The sequence below is a fragment of the Mandrillus leucophaeus genome, unplaced genomic scaffold (assembly GCF_000951045.1).
Source record: "Mandrillus leucophaeus isolate KB7577 unplaced genomic scaffold, Mleu.le_1.0 Scaffold355, whole genome shotgun sequence".
NCBI classification, from domain to species: domain Eukaryota; kingdom Metazoa; phylum Chordata; class Mammalia; order Primates; family Cercopithecidae; genus Mandrillus; species Mandrillus leucophaeus.
Genome location: NW_012103754.1, coordinates 1,567,728 through 1,589,991, shown reverse-complemented (window position 1 = coordinate 1,589,991; position 22,264 = coordinate 1,567,728). Strand labels below are relative to the sequence as shown.

Below are 22,264 nucleotides of genomic sequence, written 5' to 3'. Positions count from 1 at the left end.
GCTACCCCAACATTCCCACTGAACTCCAAACCTCTGGTTACGTTTGTGTTCTCACCTGAACATTGGAGAAGACAAAATTAACGGGTAGATGTGTGTTTTGTTTTCTTGAACCTGCTGAAAATAGAACCACATTATCCATTAGTGATAGACGACCATAGAAGGAAAAGAGCAAAACTAGTTTTACCTTTAACAAAGCCAAGAGGTCTCTAAGTTCTGCCCGTGTATCCTGCAGCAGGGAATCTGAATCGATGTACTGTTTTACTTCCTGCCCCTTTATATTGACATGAAGTGTGGATGCCCAAGAGTCTCAGGATTCCGTCTCCTGGAGACAGTGTGGGCTTTCAGGAGGGGAGAGCCGGCTTCCCCTTCCCTTTCAGAATTCCCATTTGGATTGCTTTATTTTTCTATAATTGTCGTTGTGCGTTGGATGTTCTTTTAATTGATATGTCTATGGTGGTACTTTTAATTAATGTGGTGGGACGCTGTGCATTAAACTTGGTACGTTAGGTCATGGTAGATTCACAGTTGGAAAGTATTTTAGAAAATTTTACTTCTTCATTTTACTATGTAGGAAATTAAGATTCAGGAAGAAGGAGGTGTGGTTCTAATAGTACAAAGTTACCCACAGAGTTAAGACGGCACTGGGCACAACTCTGCTCATTTACAATCTAAGGGATGCGCTCTGATAAATTAGTGAAGACTGCACAAGAAACCGGCAACCACAAGCAGCGCCAACACAAACAGTGTTGGGTGACATTTAAAATCACAGTTCTGAACTGTGATTTTAGAACTGTGATTTTAATTTGGAATGAAGAATTTAAAGTCTCTCAGATTGTTGAATGGATCACGACACTTGCAAACATGTAGGAGTTTATGATAAATTCTATATACAATATACAAAATTCTACACTTGTTTCTCATAAAGTCAATATTTCATGACTACTTTAATTTATCTAAATTTATATCTGTATTTCCCAAGTTGCTTCTTATTCTTTGGGTGCAAAATCAGGAGTAGACATCACTTCTGTTTTACTTTTTTTTATTCTAACCTTAATCGTTATTATTTTATGTCCTTAAATTTAGACAAATGACCAATTCCCCTTACAATACTTTATAATTCAGCCAAAATACAAGTAATTTAGTAGCAATCCTTTTAAGCTAATCTGACACTTTATCAGCATTATATATTTTTTCTGTTGATAACTTTATTGACAAACATTTATTAGTTTGTTAACTCTTCCATTTTTCTCAGATCCCAACACAAAATGTATTTCTTTACAGTTTCTGAAAACCAGTCTCTGTGCTGCTTCATGCTGAGTCAGCTCTGACGCCTGTGTGCATCGCCTCACCGGTCTCTCTTGGTTGGGTCAGATCCCACTCCGCCCGGCACCAGGTCCTGCTCAGGGCCTGTGAGCTCTCATTAGTCCATTAGGGGAAGGTCTGCTGGACGCCTCGGCCTGTCCTCCACAGAGCTCATCAGTGTAGGGCAAACATGCATGTTTACAAATGAAATACTGCATAAGAAGAATTGGCTACTGTTCCTAGAAACTAGAAAACAGAAAGCAAAACAACTGCATTCGGAGCTTTCATTTGTCGGTGACTCGCCCACTGGTGGAAGAATCATATAAGCTCATTAGAGTGTGTCCATAGTCAAACTGTAATATGAATTCTTCTCTCATTATGTTCTATCCCAGGGTAAATCAGATGTCCTTGCTGATTGCCTGGCTGGCTTTAAGTGGGAGGATATCCTTCTTACGAAAATCACTAACTTCTACAAGGCATCCATTCTTGTTTGAAATTGATTTCTCTTGTGTTTAAAATGGCCCCGGCCTTTTTCTTCGATGAATTTATTTCCAAAAGATTTGTCTCCACAGAGGAGGATGGCATGGCGAGGCAGTATAACTGGAACATAAACAAACTGTAAGACACAAAGTGCCGGGAGAAGTGCAGGTAAATTTGGAAGCAAGCGATTTGTGAAATTTCACAGGTACGGGGCCGAAGGCTGCAAGGATGAACCAGGACTTTGAAATTCATACCTTCAGGAGAAAAGTGGACAGTCTTGCTGAAAAGGCTTCCGAAACAATTAACAAAATGCAGTCGTCAGCAAAACATCTAGAATTTTTTCTGTCATCACTTGGATAGTGGCTGACTCTTGCAAAATTCACCTTCACCTTAGTTTTCAAAACTATTGAGTTAGCTCGTTAAAATGTTATTTAATGGTACCTAGAATACAGTTCACTTTAATAAGGAAAGTTCTGGTTTAAAGAATATGAAAACCTTAAAATAATGAACAGTTTGGCCATATTCATTATGAAAGTTTACACCAAGGTTTAGTTAAAAATAATAATTTACACTTTGGGAGGCTGAGGTGGGAAGATCACGAGGTCAGGAGTTTGAGACTAGCTTGACCAACATGGTGAAACCCCATCTCTACTAAAAATACAAAAATTAGTTGGACGTGGTGGCAGGTCCCTGTAATCTCAGCTACTCGAGGCTGAGGCAGGAGAATCGCTTGAACCCAAGAGGTAGAGGTTGCCATGAGCCGAGATTGCACCACTGCACTCCAGCCTGGGCGACAGAGTGAAACTCTGTCTCAAAAAAAAAAAAAATAGTTTACATATGTTTGTGTATGAGGGTGTGTGCATGCAGCAGCACACTTTATAAAGAAATCAAATAGAAAGTGCGTCACTCAAATAGAACTTTCAATATAACTAAAATCTAACAGCAAAGACAGTTGTATAATCTGCCAAACATTTTTTTAAGTATATAATTTTTTAAACCTAAAAAATTTGAAGTGAGCAAACAGAACCCCATGCAATTATTATTAATATTTATTATATGCCGACATAGCACTAGATTGCTTTGGCTCTGTCTATGTTTTGAAGAGTGAAGTACGCCTCCACAGCTGGAGCCTGACTGCCTCCTCACCGGCCCTTCGGTACTGATGCTCCTACCGACTGTTCATTTACATTTTTAAATTCTTCCCTCATACGCATTTTTCCACAGACAACATATTTTTTGTGTGTTTTTCAATTGTAGATAAATGGAATGCCATTAGGTGCTCATTTTGCAAACATGCTTTTTAAATGGATCTACAATGCATGAAGATAAAACCTGCTGCATGTAGATCTACTTAGTCCATCCCTTTAAGGACTGTGAGTTGTTGCATGAACTGTCCAAAGTTGATTGATAAGTTTTCTGCACATTCTTAATTGGGTGTAAGTCCCTGCAAGAAAAATTTAGATTTTCAATATTGTCAACATATTTGTTTTAATAAGCCTAACTTTGCAATGATGTGTACATTCTCTAGAAGTTATTTGGGGCTCATATGTGGTGAGTTCTTGTTACCAGCTGTGAATCCACAAGGGTCTGCAGCAAACTCGATTCTTGCTTCCTTGGAGGAAAGAATTGGGTTGAGGGGCAGAAAGAGGTTTAAGGCAGAGGGAGGTTTAAGGCAGAAAGAGGTTTAAGGCAGACTGAGGCCAGTTTTAGAGCAGGGGTGAACGTTTATTAAAAAGTTTTAGAGCAGGAATGAAAGGAAGTGAAGGACACTTGTAAGACAGCCAGTGGGTGACTTGAGAGACCAAGAGCCCCGTCCAGCCCTTGACTTGGGGTTTTCTCCATTGTCATGGTTCCAAGGTTTGCAGCCCCCTTCCCCTGTTCTTCCTTGGGGGTGGGCTGTCTGCATATGCAGAGCCGGCCAGCATTTGAGGGGGCTGCATGCACCGTGTGTTTCCTGGGGCTGTGCACATGTTCACTTGAGGTGTTTTTCCCTCACCAATTGAGTCCACCCAGAGGAAAGTCATAGACCAGTTAAAAACCACCCTTTTGTCTTGAAGCGCTTGTGCTTGAGGCCACTGCCCAGCTCCTGAGATCTTATTGGGAAGCTGCTGATCACCAGCTTTCGGTGTTTTCTATCTACCTGGAGACTGCCTTTTCCTGGTACTGGCTGTGCCCAGTTATCATTTTAGAGAGAAAGTGTAACAACCACCTGACCACCACCTGCTGGTCGCCTGATGTCCTGGGGCTGGGGCCCGTCTCCTGCCCTGCTCGTGTCTGCTCTGTGTTACGGTTGTGAAGAGCGAAGTCGAAGGGCAATGACAGGCCCATTTGCATCCATGACTAATCGTGGTGGGTGCCCAGTTGACTGGCAGGAGCAGTGCTGCCAGGTGTGAAGCTGGCGGGTGAGAGGCAGCTGACATGGACGGACACCTCTGCTCCTCATCACCTGCCCTGGTAGTGCAGGCCAGGCTGACCAGGAAAGCTGCCAGCTCCAGTTCCCTGGACCACTTGGGAGAGCTCCCCTGGAGGGCCAGGCCCGTCAGCACAGGGGCTGGGGGAAGAGAGCTAAGGATGGAAAAGCCCTGGAAGCTAATTCAGAGGAGAAGAGCGTCTTCAGGTTCCTCCTGTACCCCGTCAGGGATTGAGGCAGAGGCTCCGGATGGACCAGAGACTCCAAGGCCAGGATGCAAACGTCATAAGGTCATGGTGGCCGGGAGCCTGGTTCCTGTCTGTGGTTCCCAGAGACCCCAGTGTATTGTCCTGGCATCAGGTCGGGGCTGGGGGGGCTGCTCCCCCATGACACCCGCCAAGGACAGCCTTTGTCATTCCTGGCCTGTGCTCAGACCTGATGAAACTCATACTCAGAGCTTTAGGTGTGAGAAGCCAGATCCAACTCCTCAAGAAGGTGGATTACTATGGAATCACTGAATTTTTAAAATTTAGGAGTTATCATGCACTTTTCAAAACTCTAATCCCAGGATATTGAAATCCTTCTAATAAGGATTTAACATCCAAATTAGGCAAATATGCACAAGAGTTTTCAAATAACTCTTCTTAGTTTGAAATCATTGCATCCAGACACTGAGAAATAGTTTACTTACTTCAGATGGCAAATCCAGGCTCCCGCAGTCTATTTAGGAAATTTTATTTGAGTGAATTATTTTTAAAAAGTAGAGAGAGATTCAATACCCCATTCTGAAGGATGCCTTACAGAGCGTTTCCTAAAGCAAAGGGAATGTCCAACTCTGTGGAAGAAACAATGCCTCGTGACTCAACACCCTGTCACATAGCCCCAGGGTGAAGTCTGTTAGCACGTTGTTTTCTGAAAACTATGAGTATTTTTGAAAGTATCTTTCATGTGTGGGTGTGAAATAGAATACTTCAGAATTGTTTTGCTGTAAATTTCTAATTTTTAAAGTTTAACTTTCAAACCCTTCAAGTATAGAGAAAAAAAAAAAAACAAAAAACCTTATTTTCTAGGTCCGTGGCCTTTCCCACATCTCCATTCTCTTCTTACAAGAGTGAGGCCAGGCCTGTGTGAGGAGTAAGACCACCAGGGAAGGGAAGGGGATTGACGAGGACCTGGGGAGAGAGCAGGGGGATTAACGCCCCAGGTCATCCTGTCCTCGCCACAAGAAGGGTTTTGAGCTGAACAAACCTGGGGGTAGGACCCTGGCTGGTGACCACAATACAGCATTTTACTTGTAGAAATGATTGAAATATTTCTGGAAATTGCAGTATTCACATCTGAACATGAGTTTGCAGCCATAACAAATTTAAATTTAGTGTTAAGTCCACAGTTTAAATATCTGAAGTAGAATTGTGAGGCCCATTCATACATGTAATTCAGTAATAACTTGAAGAACAATGTTTTAGAAGACCAGAATGAGAAATCTGATCTTACATACCCCCAAACCATTTTTTTGATGAGAAATGTATAATTGATAAGTTATCTGTGTCATAGAAAACTGCTCCTTCTTAAAATATGTGGTCAGAAGATAATGTGGAGATAGCTATGTCCTATTATTGATATAATGATGCTGCTACCAAGATGTGAACATAAATTAAATGTCATAACATAGTTTGAGATTAAATGAGAAAATGCAGAATAGTATTTTATGAAAGCTTTTATCTGATATGTTTGTGAAAAGAAAAGCAGGATTGAATTGGAAAATAATTTATTGAACAATTACCTTAGATTTCAACCTCAGTTCTGTAGAGGTTTTATGATACATTTGATTCTATTCAGAATTTGTTCCTTTGGTGAGTCCCTGCAGTCCCTGAATATAGGAAGCGAGGAGGCCGTGATTATGGGCGAATGCATGGAATAGGGGAGTCAGGCCATAAATTAGATTTATAATGAGCCTTGGGGCAGCTTACGATCCATACCTGCTTGTGGGTCCTTGACTTTAAGGGGTATGTATTAGGAGAGGAATGAAACAGCGGACTGTTTTGGTTGCATTAGAAATGCTTTTTGATGGCATTAGTTTGTCTAGATATCAGTTAACAGAGCACTATGAAAATGCTACCTAGAACCTTAAATTAAAGTGATCAGCTCTGGATTGACTCTGGGGTCATAAAATAATTAGGACGCAGGAGGCAGAATAAGTTCAGCCAGGCTGCTGTGTGAAAAGTTCCATTAGAAGCTGCAGAAGTTTTCCCATTTACTTTTTATCATCCAGTAAGTTTTATAAATCTTGGTTTGAAAATTAAAGTTCCTATATATGCTAATGTTAAGATGTTAGGGGCTTCATAATTATATAATGGTCATTTATAAATGTGTGGAAGCACAAATTGGCTGAGCCTTTTCTCTCAACTTTAGCACACTGAAGTCCTTGGTGTTTGAATGAGGTGTTTTTTTTGTTTTGTTTTGTTTTGTTTTGTTTTGAGACGGAGTCTCGCTCTGTCGCCCAGGCTGGAGTGCAGTGGCCAGATCTCAGCTCACTGCAAGCTCCGCCTCCTGGGTTTCAGCCTCCTGAGTAGCTGGGACTACAGGCACCCGCCACCTCGCCCGGCTAGTTTTTTTGTATTTTTTAGTAGAGACGGGGTTTCACCATGTTAGCCCATGTTGGGATGGTCTCGATCTCCTGACCTCGTGATCCGCCCGTCTCGGCCTCCCAAAGTGCTGGGATTACAGGCTTGAGCCACCGCGCCCGGCCATGAGGTGGTTTTAAAACAACAATTTTTCATGGAGAGAACTAACCACCGTGGTAGTTTTGTTAAATCTGATGGTCTATAAGGTGCTTTCCACAGTGATTGTCCTTGACTCCTGTCGAGGCAACTTGGACTCCACGGTAACAAGGAACCATAGGTGGGCTGACTTGGGCAGCAGGGACTCCCTTCTCACCGTTCTGGGAGGTGGAAGTCCAACACCAAGGTGCTGTGGGTTTGGTTACTGGCAAGGGCCGGCTTCCTGGTTTGCAGGTGGCAGCCTTATAGGTGTGTCCTCACATGGTAGAGACAGTGAGATGGGGGTGGGGAGAGAAAGAACAAGAGAGAGAGAGAAAAAGAGGAAAAAGAAAGAGAGAGAGCGCGCTGTATCTGCTGTCTTTTCCTGTTCCTTTAAGGACACCAATCCTATCAGATAGGGCCCCCTTGAATGACCTCATCTGACCTTAGTTACTTCCTACAGGCTCTACCTCCAGTGCAGTCACACTGGGGGTCAGGACTTCAACATGGATTTTAGGGGGACAGGGTCCCATTCCCAGCACTTCCTGTTAGGGCTCACAGTACAGCTCTCACTTTCCAGATGCAGAAACTTGATTTTAGAGAGATTTAGAGACCTAAATACCTAAATGGCTGGTTCAAACGTACACAGAAAGGAACATTTCAGGAGACTGCACAAAGCTGATATGAAATGAATATTATTTCGGCTTAGCTAAAATCGTAAAGAACAAGCTCAAGTTCTAGTAAACAAATGTTTATGTTGGTTGTTCAAGTTGTAATTTTTTCTTGCCTATCTTCTTATTAGTCCAGATTTTACCACAGGTGATCAGTTTCTTGATGTTTCCTTTGAAATATCAAGGATATTTTAGGATATTTCAGGATATCTTCCTGACATGTATAAGTGAGTCAAATGACAGCTTTAAAATGTCATTCTTTGGCAGTCTGTCGAGGCAGAAACTAACTTGTTTCTTCTCAAAATGTGTTTTCTCTCATCTTGTACTTGCTTGCTTGCTTGCATGAGTTTCAAATACTTACATTAACAGCTAAAATTTTAAAATGTTGTAGAGCATTTTCAGAAATTCCATACAGAGAGGCCTCCAGTTACTATGACATAGATAATTCAATGTGCTCATCTTCCGTAGACAGAAAAGTTCTTAGAAGCGTGAGGCTGTTTGCTGTGTCACACAGAGGAGCAGCTAGTAGGTGGACGGACGCCTTTCTCCCCACTCCCTCACTGGGCCATGAACACTGCAGAATTTACCGTCTACTGAGGGAGGGAATGAACCCCCGCTGTGTTCTGCAGTTCACGCTCACCGCGAGATGCATTCTGGCCTGCAAAGTCGACGGTCCTCGTGTTGAAGAGGAAAACCGTGTACTTCCCACATGCAGGAGTAACTCCCTGTCCCTCCTCTGTAGAGGATACCCTTGGAAACGCACTGTCCACACAATGGCATTTATTTATTCAGCTTTATTGAGCTGTGACTAATAAAAATTATACGTGCTTAAGGTGTGCAGGGTATGTTCTCATGGGCATATAATGAAATGCACACTACAAGCAAGCTAATTAACACATATATCACCTCTTACGGTTACCTTTGTTTTTTGTGGTGAGGACACATAAGGTTTATTCTCTTAGCAGATTTCAGGGAAATACGGTATTATTAACCATAGTCACCATGCTTTCCATTGGAGCCGCAGAACTTGTTCACCTTACAGCTGAAACGTTGCACCCTTTGGCCTGCGTCTCCGCGCCGCCCCCCACCCCGAAACCCCTGGTAACCACGGTTCTACTCTCTGCCTCTGCGTTCAACATTCTTAGATTCCACGTGCAGGAGAGACCGTGTGGTATGTGTCTTTCTGTGCCTGGCTGATTCCACTCAGCCCAGTGACCTCCAGGCTCATCCGCGTTGTTCCAGATGGCAGGACTTCCCTCTTTATGGCTGAAGGATGCTCCATTCGGGGGATCCACTGTGTTTTCTTTGTTCTCGCATCTGCTGGTGGACACTTGGGTTGTATCCGTATCTTGGCTGTTGTCAGTAATGCTTTGATGGGATTTAAGAGCCCGTCTGTTACTCTGTCCACGGGTGCAGTGTGACTGGGAAGCATCTGTGGCGTTTCAGGTAAATACTGAGAATGCGGATGTGATAAGAGCCCACGGTATGGACGTCCCAGGGTGGCTCTGACTTTGCTGTTCACAGCATCTGGAACGCAGCCTACGACCAAGAAAAAGTCAACACGATCACTCTGTAGCAAGATCCCTGAAATACAGCTCTTTTTCTGTGTGTAAAATTATTTTTGTCAGTTAAAAATATATGCGCAAAAAAATTTAACGCAGGTATATTTGCTCTAATTTGTGGTTTCTTTCCTTTGAGTTTATAAAGTATTCCCCCTAAGAAGGACATTCCTGGGGTGTCTCAGGCTGTGGAAGTCCTCACAGCAGCCTTCCTGCATCTGCACCTGCACCGCTGTCCAGGGTGGGAGCTCCCAGGTGCCCCCTTCGGCATGAGCTCTGCCACCGTCTTACTTCTTCGTCCTTGCTTTGCACAACAGATTCCTTTCAGAGCCATTCAGCCTGAACATGCTCATGTTTCCACCTAGAACTCAAAGAATGTCTGTCACTTCTGTTTTTCCTGTAGTGTCTTTTTGAGGTAAAGGCACCCTTTGGCCACTGTCCATCTACTCCAGGCCACCTCGTGCACCCCTCAGAGCGCACCAGTCACCCGTGTCTACCTGAATTTGGCAACAGTCGCATTCATCAGATTAGCAAACACAGGTGCATGGCTTAGTGCGCAAGGGATTTGGAGATTTTTACCATTTCACTAGCCAGTTAAGGGCCTATTGTGCATTTAGCTTTTTATCACAACGTACCCTTAAATATCCCAGGCACCTGTGGTCAGAGGACGTGAAAAAATTGATCATTCTTAAATTAATATTGGTTGAAGATTGTCCTAAACACGGCTGACTTCAGCAGAGGTGCACAGTGAAGAGGGAGCCCGTCCTGGGGTTGGCGGGAAGAGTCCAGATTTAAAACAGGACTGAGTGCCCTGCCCCATTTCCCTTTCACCACCTTGGAGAAGGTGGGCCCCTCATTTCTTCACAGAGCTCCGTTCCTCACAAGCAGATTGCAGATGGGATGGCAGCTGTGCAGAGACTCTCCCTGCATTTCACGGGGCCCATTCTTTATCACCGTCTTTGTTTTCATACGTGCAATACCACACATTAAAGGTTTGAAATAGTGTCATTACTGTCATATTTAGCCAAGGTTGCTTTGGAAGTATAATTTAACAAGTATTTCTGTTTAAATGAAGAATTTCTTTTGAATTTACTTTCTGATAGTGCATTTTAACCTAAACTTGGTTTGTTTTCTGAACTTTTTTAAAGCACAGAACTGTTACGCTTCGCAGACAGGCAGTTAGCGGCCTGGGCCTGAGTATAAAGGTACGGGAAATGGTTTTCTTTATTCCTGCTTTTTATTTTTGAAGAACTTTTTAGTGTGAATCGTGATAACCGTGCTTCTCTCTGACGGCTTTGTCTTCCAGGGAGGTTCTGAGCACAACGTCCCCGTCGTCATATCAAAAATATTCAAAGACCAAGCAGGTAAAAACAGCCAAAATGACCTGTGTGTGCATCGCAGCCATTTGTGAGATAACAAACTACTGAAAATGGTAAAAATCAGCAGATGTGTGTTTTGCTCGATTACCTAAACTTCCGTTTTATTTTCGTAGCTGTGCCTTTTTCAAAGGATGCTTCTTATGCCCTCATCTGAGGCTGCCTTTTTTAACCTCTACTGACCCCTCTGGCCCTTAAGACAGACAGTAATTCTCTGTTTGATGTATCAGGTTGTCCTCTAAAGACATTGATGATTCAGGGGTTTGAACGTCGAGTTTAAGGTATGTTAAAAATTGAGGAGAATTAAATACAGATGGAGAAGTCCACAGTGGTCGTTGAAGTATCTGACAAGCGTAAGAACGTAACTTGCCTGTTGCAGGACTAGCTGAGTGCGCCAGGCGGGGCTGAAACCCGTCTGTTCTGCACTTGGCAGCTGGCGGTACTGCACTGACTGCTACCTCAGTTCATGAAATGAAGCACTGGCTATGGGAATAATCACAAGAATAACTGACATTCATAGGGAGAGATTACCCTGTGTGCAATTGAAAAGTGAGGGTGGGACTTCTGGCCACACATTCCACTATTGTGCAGATTGTTTCTCATACAATTCGATTTTGGACATAATGACCCCCCTGTGTTAAACTGCATGCATCTGTCTCCTTGTCAGGAGGATTTTGCGTCCCCACAGCTGGCCTCCTCCCACCTGGTCCAGCAGCTCCTGGGTGTGCAGCCTCAGGCCGCTCCTCCCCTATTCTCCAGAGCAAGGGGCACCTGGACATGTGCTGTGTGGGGGGGCGATTAGCTTATGTCCTTGAGGCCTGTGGGGGAACAGGAAGTAAGACAGAGTGGGCGAGGCGGGGTGGCCTTATGACCTCATGTGCCTCACACCAGAAAGCACAGCCACTGCAGGGGACCGCTGGCTGTGTCCCTGGAGGGGACATGCTTCTCTCCACACTCTACCAGAAATGTGGAGGTTTTGGGTGAAAAGCACAGAATAAGCTCATGCTTTTTCTCAAAACATTCTTACTCATTTCATCCAATTTTACCCAAACCATAAGCCCAGTATGCAGGTAGAGTGCCCCGAGGAGGACGGAGGTCCCAGATTGGGGAAGCCTTAACCACTAGCCCTCTGAAGGTGGGTGCGGTGAGGGCAGCGAGAGTCAGGTCGTCTGAAGGTGGGTGTGGCAGTGGTGATGGTCAGGTCCTCTGAAGGTGGGTGCGGTGAGGGCAGCGATGGTCAGGTCCTCTAAAGGTGGGTGTGGTGAGGACAGCGAGGGTCAGGTCCTCTGAAGGTGGCGCGGTGAGGGCACGATGGTCAGGACAGCGATGGTCAGGTCCTCTGAAGGTGGTGCGGTGAGGACAGCGATGGTCAGGTCCTCTGAAGGTGGTGCGGTGAGGGCACGATGGTCAGGTCCTCTGAAGGTGGGTACGGTGAGGGCAGCGATGGTCAGGTCCTCTGAAGGTGGTGCGGTGAGGGCACGATGGTCAGGTCCTCTGAAGGTGGTGCGGTGAGGGCACGATGGTCAGGTCCTCTGAAGGTGGGTGCGGTGAGGGCAGCGATGGTCAGGTCCTCTGAAGGTGGGTGTGGTGAGGACAGCGAGGGTCAGGTCCTCTGAAGGTGGTGCGGTGAGGGCACGGTGGTCAGGTCCTCTGAAGGTGGGTGCAGTGAGGGCAGTGATGGTCAGGTCCTCTGAAGGTGGTGCGGTGAGGGCAGCGATGGTCAGGTCCTCTGAAGGTGGTGTGGTGAGGGCACGATGGTCAGGACAGCGATGTGTGGTGCACGAGATCATGTTCTGCTGCGGAGATTGTCTCAGTGGGATGTGAATTCCCCACGGCAGCTCTGAACCTGTTCTCAGGGAAGAGAGGTTTCCACAGAATGATTCGCCATGAAGTTTGCATCCGGGTAAAGATTCTTTTTCACCAGAAGGACATTTAGGAGTCAGGTCAGCAGCACAGTTTTCTCCTTTGGAGCAAGCTTACAAACCTGCCTTCAAACTTGCAGCAGATGGCTTTCCATTTAATCAGGAATTAGGGGCCAGCAACCCCCAAAACCCAGCGGCGGCCTCGGCCTTGGAGGCAGCAGGGGCTGTTCGGAAGGAAACCTAGGAATTTCAGTGTTGCAAGAAATACAGTGTTAGTTATAACCAAGATGGCAGGAAAAGTGAGAGAGCTTTGCAGACCTCTGAATGAAAGGATAATTTTTTTTTTTTTTTTGGTTTGTTCCCCCACCCTCCCCACCCCCAGACGACGTCTCACTGAGATGCCCAGGCTGGAGTGCAATGGCGTGATCTCGGCTCACTGCAGCCTCCACCTCCCAGGTTCAAGCGATTCTCCTGCCCCAGCCTCCCGAGTAGCTGGGATTACAGGTGTCCGCCACCACGCCTGGCTAATTTTTGTATTTTTAGTAGAAGTGGGGGTCTCACCATGTTGGCCAGGCTGGTCTCGAACTCCTGACCTCAGGTGATCTGCCTGCCTCGGCCTCCCAAAGTGCTGGGATTACAGGCATGAGTCACTGCACCTGGCCTCTTTTTGAGGTTTTTAGAGCATTTCAAAAGAAACATTATGATTCATTTGAACTACAGTATTTTGTTGCATGTATTACATCAAGCGTTATAATTGTGTTGACCAGCTTTGCAGAGCTCAGTGCTTTGGCGCGTATGAAGTGTGATTCCACACGGAGCCGTGGGTCCACCGTTGCTGTGTCGGGTGCGGTTGGTTCCTGCTGCACCCCTGAAGCCATCTGGCTGACTGGTGGATAGTGGAAAGAAGGCATGGCCTGATGCAGCTCTGTTCCTCTCATCTTTGTGAACATTTTTAGTTATTTTCATTAGTGGGGTTTTACTTTTTAATTGATGGATATGATGAAAAGTCCCAGAAAAGAGAATAAGACAGTAAGGTTAGTCAACAGGTAACATTCAGTAAAGGATGTTTATGGTTAATTCAGAAAGAAAATCTATTTTTCCTGTAGGGGGAGAAACAGGTCAAGAAGGCCACACTCCCTAAAGTGTGCGTGCGACCCTGGGGTTGTAGCCCGTGTGCCCTCCCAAGCCAGCATCCCTGCCTCAAGCAGCCAAGGCTTGTGGGTGTGGTCAGGAGAAACTGGGACCCGGGAGATCCCGTCTTACCAGTCCGCAGACCATGCTATGCACTTCTCTTCTGACATTGGAAGTTTCACAAGTAACTCCAGTGGGGAGCCCCAGTGGGAGGTCCCCACGCTCCTCCCGGGCCTGCTTCCAGGCTTGTGTTCCATACCCCCTGCAGATTTCCCACCCAGAGCCTTGCCTGCCTGTCCCTGCTGCCCCCTCGTCCTGCCAGCTCGCCTGTCTCCATCCTCACCACCCCTCCAGGCCCAGGCCTGAGACCTCAGCAGCACTTGGAGATGAAGTTACATGGTTCCTCCCTGCACCTGCCTCTCCCCACCAGGATCCATTTGATCCGCTGTGCCAGAGTTCGTGTTTTGGAGACACATTTATATCTTCATTGTATGCACAGTCAGTAACAGAAAGTCCTGGCGATGAATTGTGAGTTTAAGGGATCAGGGGCTTTGTCTCATTTATTTTATGTCTTCCGTGTAAACCACAGAACGAGTGTTTTACAGGCGAGCAGAGCTCCTGGGTTGTCCTGAATATCTTGTATTAAACTGACACAGGAGTCTGGCCTCAGGATGAAGGGAGTGCAGGAGGCTCTGTGGACTTCGGTGCTGGAGCCCAGGAGCGCATACCCTCTACCCCACAGAGCAGAGCCCAGGAGCGCATACCCTCTACCCCACAGAGCACGGAGTCGCCAGATAGGTCGGGAGGCAGACAGACCAAACACGGGGTGATTAGTTAGAACTAGGAATACCTACGGATGCTAAGAGAAACTGTCTGCATTCCTCCACGTTTTAGATCCTCTTCTGGATGAGCAGGTATGCAGTTATCCCCAGGTGATGAAAGGCCAGGACAGGTGGGAAGGCTCTCCAGCTCTCATTCTCCAGGGACGCCAGAGCAGCCAGGTAGCCCGAGGCTTCACCTCGCTCATTTTTAAGAATGAGGCAGTTGTGAGATGTTAGGTCAGCACAAAATATAAAATTATTAGTTTGCTTGTTTATCCATGAATTTATCCAATCCTATTTAATAAACAACTTCTATGGATAAGACGCTTCTCGGGCCATCAGCAGAGACCAAGGCAGAATTCTCGCCGTTGCAGAGCTTGTAGACAACTGGAGAAGGCTGGCAGTGAACACACGTGCGATACATTTGCAGAAATGACGGCTCCTGTGGAGTGAGCGAAACCGTGGTACGGAGGAGACGGGTAGAGGGCGCTGTTTTTTGTAATGTGGTTGATGATTTTATCCTGTGAGTAAGAGAGAGTCAGCTGAAGTTTGTTTAAAATAGAGTGATTAGGGTAGCTTCTCATTTAAGAAAAGTCCCCCTGGCTGTTGTGAGGAAGCTGCTCCAGGAAGCAGGGAGGAAGGTGGAGAGCCAGTGCAGGGTGTAGGAGGGGCCGCCGTCCCTGCCCTTCTGGGATGTTGGTGAATCTGTAGATAAGTGGCCAGAAGCTGGATGTCCTCGGAGGCTCCATGTCACATGCTGCTGAAGGGTGGGCTGTGTGTCTGAGAGGAAGGAGGACTCAGGCCAGGTTGAGGTTTCCTTTTAGCCTCAGCACCAGGTGGGCCGATGGTGCATTTAGTGAAATGGCCCGCACAGGTCCTGGGGTGTTGAGTGAATGTCGGAAGCAGAGCATGGACAGCAGGGGATCCGTGCTGCGTTTCAGGGCTGATTTGCTGGCCAGCGGAGTGTACCTGTGAGGCTCAGAGGACAATATCAGGGTAAGACACTTTTTAAAGAGAGGCATTTAAATTAAATGAATGGCACTGAGGTGGTTCCCCAGAGACTTACTGTAGGTGGAGTGGAGAAGGCTCCTGAGGCCTGAGTTAGGAGTATGGACATCCCGAGGTTGGACGGTTGCCTGATGTCAGAGTGGAGCCAGGCAGCCCGGCTCAGTTCACTTGTGCCTTGAATTCTTCGCGAAGTGACTCTTGAGCATCTGAATTGCCTGAGCAGCTGTGCAGAGCCTGACAGAGAGAGGCTCTGATTGTACCGTTGAGGTGCGGCCTGCGTGCAGGATTCCACGCCCTGGAGCCCCTGCCCCCTGGTCCCTCTGATGTGGAGACCTTCAGACCTCACGCTCATCACAGGGGACTTGGGATCCACAGGTCCACGTCATGGGTGTGGAGAGGCTGAGAGGTGGAGATAGGTCTGAGACTCTCCTCAGTGCAGATATAGGGTTCAGCACATGTGTCTAGACATTGTTGAATACCTGGTGAGATTGTATATTTTCGGGGAGATATATAATTATTTTCATTGTGTTTAATGGGAAATTTGTTAATATTACATTTGAAAACTTAAGTATAATTTTTCTTCAGCATTAAATGTCAATCACCAATTTTAATTCCTTCAATTCATTAACCTTTCAAATAATGATTATAAATTTCTTTTTCTTTTTTTTTTTTTTTTTTGAGATAGAGTCTTGCTCTGTCACCTAGGCTGGAGTGCCGTGGCGCGATCTCGCCTCACGACAAGCTCCGCCTCCCGGGTTCAAGCAATTCTCTTCCCTCAGCCTCCTGAGTAGCTGGGATTACAGGCGCCAGCCATTATGCCCAGCTAATTTTTGTATTTTTAGTAGAGATGGGGTTTCACCATGTTTTCCAGGATGGTCTCAACCCTTGACATCGTGATCCGCCCGCTTCGGCCTCTCAAAGTGTTGGGATTACAGGCGTGAGCCACTGTGCCTGACCATGATTATAAATTTCTACAAATGATCCATTTGATGATGTTAAACTTCATAAACACTAGACAAAGCCTCTGCGCATGCTGTGATTGCAGGCGCACACTCATCGATTCCGTCGTTCGGTTAACAAATGTTGTAGACCCCTGAGTGCTAAGCACTGCCCTCTGTGCTGAGAGAAGCGAAAAATAGACTGAGTTCTTGCTTTCAGAGAGTGTGCATTATAGCGGGAGAAGACAATAAGCAAAAATATAAATGAAATTATGTCATGTATGGATAAGACTAAGAAAAATATAGCTACATTTTTGCTAATACTTTCAGGCATTCATGGTATGACCTTTAACTACCCTATGAGATGATGACTGGGATTTTCATTCCCATTTTATAGATGAGGACACTGAGGCAAAGATATGTTAAAGAGTTTGCACAGGGACACACGTGTAAATAGCAGAGCCGGGGAGTGACCCCCAAGACCCATTTCTGGGTCATCATCCGGTGCTGTCTGTCCTTCAAACATTTGGAAAGAACCAGTGCAATGTGGTTACGACATTTCTTCATTTATTCTTTATTTTTGTACATTCCTTGGGTTATTGCTCTATGTTGGTGTTGCCTAGGGTTGAGTGATGTTATTTTGATAACTTCCTAGTGTAGTAATGGTGAAATTATTAAACCAGAAAAGGAAAAAGCAGTGCCTTTTCGGACCAGCTGAGTGACACGGTCTGCTGTTTGATGCATGGTTTATTGATTATTGATATGAGATTTGATTAATTCTCTCAAGATAATTTAAAAATAAACACTTTGTATTGAGTTTTCTTTTTGTAGTTGAACTTCTTTTGTTAAGTCAATAGACTTCTAATGTGCACATATTTATCTAAGTTTTAGGTTTCTGCATGTATGTACCTCAGGGAAAAGACAAATGGAGAAAGGAAAAACTCACTTGTCGACCTGGCCTGAGACTTGCCGTGTGTCATTTTGTCAGCGTGTGTGGCCCTAGGGTGTTGGCATTGTGAAAACCTGGGGACTCCACCCAGGAAGGGCCGTGTGTGCTGTGAAATCCTCTCAGCTTATGGTGGTTTGAGTGAATATGGCTTGCTCTTCTCACTGAACAAGAAATCTGGTTGTGTGCTGTGGTTTCCTCCCAGTATCTTTCTGTCCTCCCACGGCACCATCCTTGGCTTGTGGGTTTTATCCTCATGTTCATTGAGGATATTTGCAAAGTGGTGGCTGTATTTCAAGACAACGTATCTTCTTTTTATGAAGGAAAGAAAGGAAACGGGGTACCACCCCCGAAGCAGTGCCGTGGATCCATCTCCAGGAAGGAAAAAGCCTCCACGGTGTTCCTTCATTTCCATCCCACCCACTGGAACGGGACTGAAGTTCGCCCTCAGAAAGGCTGAGGGAGCCAGTTCTTGTTGAGTTGTTTGAAGTTCGCCCTCGGAAAGGCTGAGGGAGCCAGTTCTTCTCGAGCTGTTTGAAGTTCGCCCTCGGAAAGGCTGAGGGAGCCAGTTCTTGGTGAGCTGTTTGAAGTTGACCCTCAGAAAGGCTGAGGGAGCCAGTTCTTCATGAGCTGTTTGAAGTTCGCCCTCAGAAAGGCTGAGGGAGCCAGTTCTTGGTGAGCTGTTTGAAGTTCACCCTCAGAAAGGCTGAGGGAGCCAGTTCTTCGTGAGCTGTTTGAAGTTCATCCTCCGAAAGCCTGAGGGAGGCAGTTCTTGGTGAGTTGTTTGACAACCTTTTGCCACCCCCTGAGTTAGGGGAGTTTAGGGGTTCCTTTCCCTGAGAGCAACACACTCTGCCCTCTGCTGAACCGTGGGAGCAGGCCGGGCTCTGTCATGAGGCTGGGAGGGTTTGGTGGGGGCGGGGTGAGTGTGGGGTGGCCCCACTTACATTTTGTCACTGCCAGCTGTGCCGCGCAGAGGCCTTGCCTGGGATTTGTTTCTGTCCATGTCCATGGTTTCAGGCATCTGCTGCAGGGTTTACAACTTAGATAAGGGTGGTTGCCATATGAGGTTCTGCATGAGGTCCACCTTAGCTGCTTAGACATTTAAATTCTTAGATATGGTGTCCTTCACACTTTCATTCACTGCTTCAGAAAGGTGTGTACACCCGCCAAGGCTCACAAATCAGGAACCACATGCGTGCTCCTTAAGGCGGCCTGCCAGCCTACTCAGCAGTCGGTCACCAAAAAAATCTGTTTTAATACCTAAAATCACCATGGGCAATTGGATTTGACACTGTTCTATACATAGATTTTATGAGGATTGAATTGCTCTGAGTGTGGTTCAGTAGTGAGGATGCTGAGCTCCTGCTCACCCTCCCTCCAATGAGGTTCTTCCTCAGGACCCTGCTGCCCCTGGCCCAGAAATCATCCATGACTCCATTGCTTACAGAAGAGCCAATGTGCAGGCTGGGCTTTCCAGCTCACCTCTGCATCCTGGGTCCCGCAGCCGTGTTCGTCTCCTCCCTGCTCCGATGCGTGGCACACGATGCCCACCCCAAGTCTCCACCCTCACCTGGAAGCTTGGCCTCCCCCGCATGTCACAGCAGGGTCAGGATGCTCAACTGGTGCCCGACCCTGAGGCTTCTCACCATGCTCCTTGGTAATAGTGGACGTGCACTGTCATTGGGGTGCAAGGTATGGAGAGCTCCTTGGTAGTAGTGGACGCACGCTGTCTTTCGGGTGCGTGGTACGGAGAGCTGGATGCACATCTGCATCATGACATGTCATGCTTTCGGAAATCAAAAGTGGCTTGCAGAGTCCCCTAAGCCGCTTTTATTCCCCCTCACAGAGGCTTGTTCTCGGTGATCACCCTGTTCATACTTAACGCAATGAAGAAGAATGAAGTACGCCTCTATGATTGGATGGAATTTACATGTGGTATTTCCAGCACGGCAAAACCTTCGAAACCCAAGTCAGACTGCATATAACACACAGAGAATGGATGATGAAAACCACGTGAAAAAGGACATGAAAGTTAGAGGGTTCCATCTGCATAGGATTTCCTGACACTGATATTTTGTCATAGGAAAATAACTTCTATTTTCATTGGATCTTCATAAAAAGTATGAAATAGACAAGGGATGCATGATCATTCACGTTTCATAGGGCAGCAGATAAACAGAGGAATCCTGAGTTGCCCAGTTTTACTCGGCTCACAAGGGCTGGTGAAGAGTCATATACTTATACACTTAGATTTTTCCCTCAAAATCCGCTTCTTCCTACTATAGCATATCATCTCATTAGGTACAAATAAAATTCATTCACAACCGCAATTTAATTCCACTTAAACGGTAATAAATAATTTGATAAATAATAATGTTTCTGTAAGACTTTGGATAGGCCTGGGCCCTGTAGCTGATTTGATGTGTATATTCGGGAGACAGATGGGACAATTAGAAAATACTCAGAAAATTGCACAGAAAGGAAAGGGTGTTTTGTCTCAGAAAGAAAGGCAAGACGAACGAGAACCCTTCAGTCGTTCTTATGTGGAACATTCATTGTTCAGTGCCAGGAAGTATCCTCAGCTGAAGGGTGGGCTCTTACACAGAGGCCACCTGCACTAGAGTGGGAATGTCAGGTTGGACACGAGGCTCACCGTTACTCATAAAGATATTGACACGAGGCTCACCGTTACTCATAAAGATATTGACACACACAGAACGACTATTTCTATAACCAAATAGATATACTACACTTGGTGGGGAAGGAAAGGGAACATAAAACCCAGGTCCCAAAGCTCCCCGTTCAGGTCTCTGTGGCACAGCGGCTGTGGCGGGGTTTTGTCTGGATCCTATCATTGTCTAAAGTCACAGCCTGGACACCTGTGAACATGGGAAAAATCACCCTTTTCATACCAGAATCACAGAGACTTTTGAGCTTTGTGTGATAGGATCACCATGACATGGGCCTCCACCTGTATTTTATTGTTCTCTAGAATTTTCACCTGTTGTTGGTGTCTTACTGCCATGCACATGCCTTCATTATGCCAGATCTGTGATTGATTTCTTTCTGTGTTTAATTTATTTCACCTGTTCTGCTGAATGTGCTGTGAAGCCTTTCTCCCCTAATACTTATATTTCTCCTCTGCTTCCCTCCCTTCCCATGTAAATATTGACTTAGATGTCTTTATGTTAAAGTAAGGTCCTGCCCTTCACACACTCTAAAAAAACCCACGATGAATGTCCCCAGTGTTCCTCAGAAAGCAGAGACTGGAGCAGCTGGGATGCCTCTTCCCAGAACTGGAATCCACAGCACTGCCTCTCTGGCATCCACTCCTCACACCGCCGGGCCTTTGCCTTTGACATTCATCATGTCTGCTGTGCTGCCATATCTTCCTTTCTAGGCTGTGAAAAATGGCTTTTGAAATTGAAAATGTGATACAACTACTCAGGCCAATGTGGCTGCACTAATAAATAAGTCAGCTACGATCTGTTTTTTCTTCTGGAGGTCTGTGAATATTTGATAGAGTCCTTCTATTTTAGATGGTTGAACCTGGATCTGGCTAAATGTGTATAGAAATGGATTGTCAGAAACCTTTTGTCACCTTGGGGTGGGTGGATGTGGAATTCAGTTTGGAACTTTCAAGTCTAACTTTCCTTACCAGGCTTTCTATCACAAGCTGAAATCTGCTTTTTGTCTCAAGTTAGCTTTCCATAAGAATGAAGGGAGTCCCATTTTCCAATCCCAAGATCTAGACAGAAGTACAGCAGATTGAATGAAGAGTATTCCAGTGTTACTGCTTTATTGCTAATGAATCAATGAAAGACATGCTTTTAAAGCTATCAAAGTAAATAGAACTTGACAAGGATAATATAAAATGGACTTTGTAGCTAAATGAGAAATGTTGAAACCTCAAAAAGAATCGCAAGATACATCAGAAGCCCTGAGGTGCGTGTGCTGTGCACTGCAGGTTGAATTTAAATTCTGAGTAGGAAGAGCCTTCGTCCTGAGGAGCGGCTGGAAGCAGGAAGGGGAGTCAGCATGCTGCTGGGCCACTCTTACCTTTGCAGGTAAGAGCACCCACACACCAGGGTACCCGCACCCCGGGGCACCCTCATGCCAGAGCACCTGTACATCAGGACACCCACACACCAGGGCACCCACATGCCAGGGCACCCACATCAGAGCACCCACGTACCAGGACACACACCAGGGCACCCACATACCAGGGCACCCATGTACCAGGGCACCCACATCAGAGCACCTGTATACCAGAGCACCCCCAATTCTGGAGAGTTCTCCGTGAACCAGGGCCACGTGTGAGCAGCTACAGCCTTGCCTGTGTAACTGGAGTTATTTTCACACCTGTTTCCCTGGCAGCTTTTGTTTCCTTTCCATTCCAATGTTGTCAGGCTGATAGTGTTCTAGTGAATAAGAGAAAACTGTTACAGACTCACACAGTCTTTTAAATTAGGTAGCACTCACTAGCTCTGCTTCTCAGAAAGAAAACCCTAAAGCTTTCTTTAGGTGCTCTGGTGTGTGGGGGTGCAGCAAATAATCCAGTTGTTTTTGCTTTAGAAATTGCCTGAGATACAAATCCTTCTGGCCCCAAAGATGCTGTTGTGAGACCTGCTTTGCCATTGCTCCTCAAGTTCAGCCAGTACTATGGCAAGTGTCAGTGTCCACCACTGGGGACCTTCCTGGAAGATCAAAAGTACTTTTTAATTTAAATATACATAATATTTCAAAATGTCTAGTGTCCTTCCAGTTACTTCAAGAATTTAGACTTCCCTGTTATCAATGATAAATAATCTCTCAGGGCCACTTAGAGAGACTCTGTGAGAAGAATCGCATGTACTGAAGTTTAAGTCTTACAGTCCTTTGAGGAGGATGAGAAGAGTGTCCCTTGTGCAGGGACAGTCACTGAGGTTTGGGGAAGTCTAGAAATTTTAAAAGAGCAGGATTTTGGAAATGAATTCAGGTCAATGTTCAAACCCCATG

At 45.9% G+C, this 22,264-nt stretch overlaps 1 protein-coding gene across 1 annotated transcript in view; it reads left to right on the top strand.

Moving 5' to 3' along the window:
* The window catches only part of SNTG2 (syntrophin, gamma 2), a 269,966-nt gene that overhangs the window by 4,430 nt on the left and 243,272 nt on the right, over positions 1–22,264 (top strand). Inside the window, exons 3-4 of the mRNA XM_011989536.1 lie at positions 10,330–10,386; positions 10,488–10,545. Coding sequence (XP_011844926.1) covers positions 10,330–10,386; positions 10,488–10,545 — 115 coding nt within the window. The remainder of the gene's footprint in view (positions 1–10,329; positions 10,387–10,487; positions 10,546–22,264) is intronic.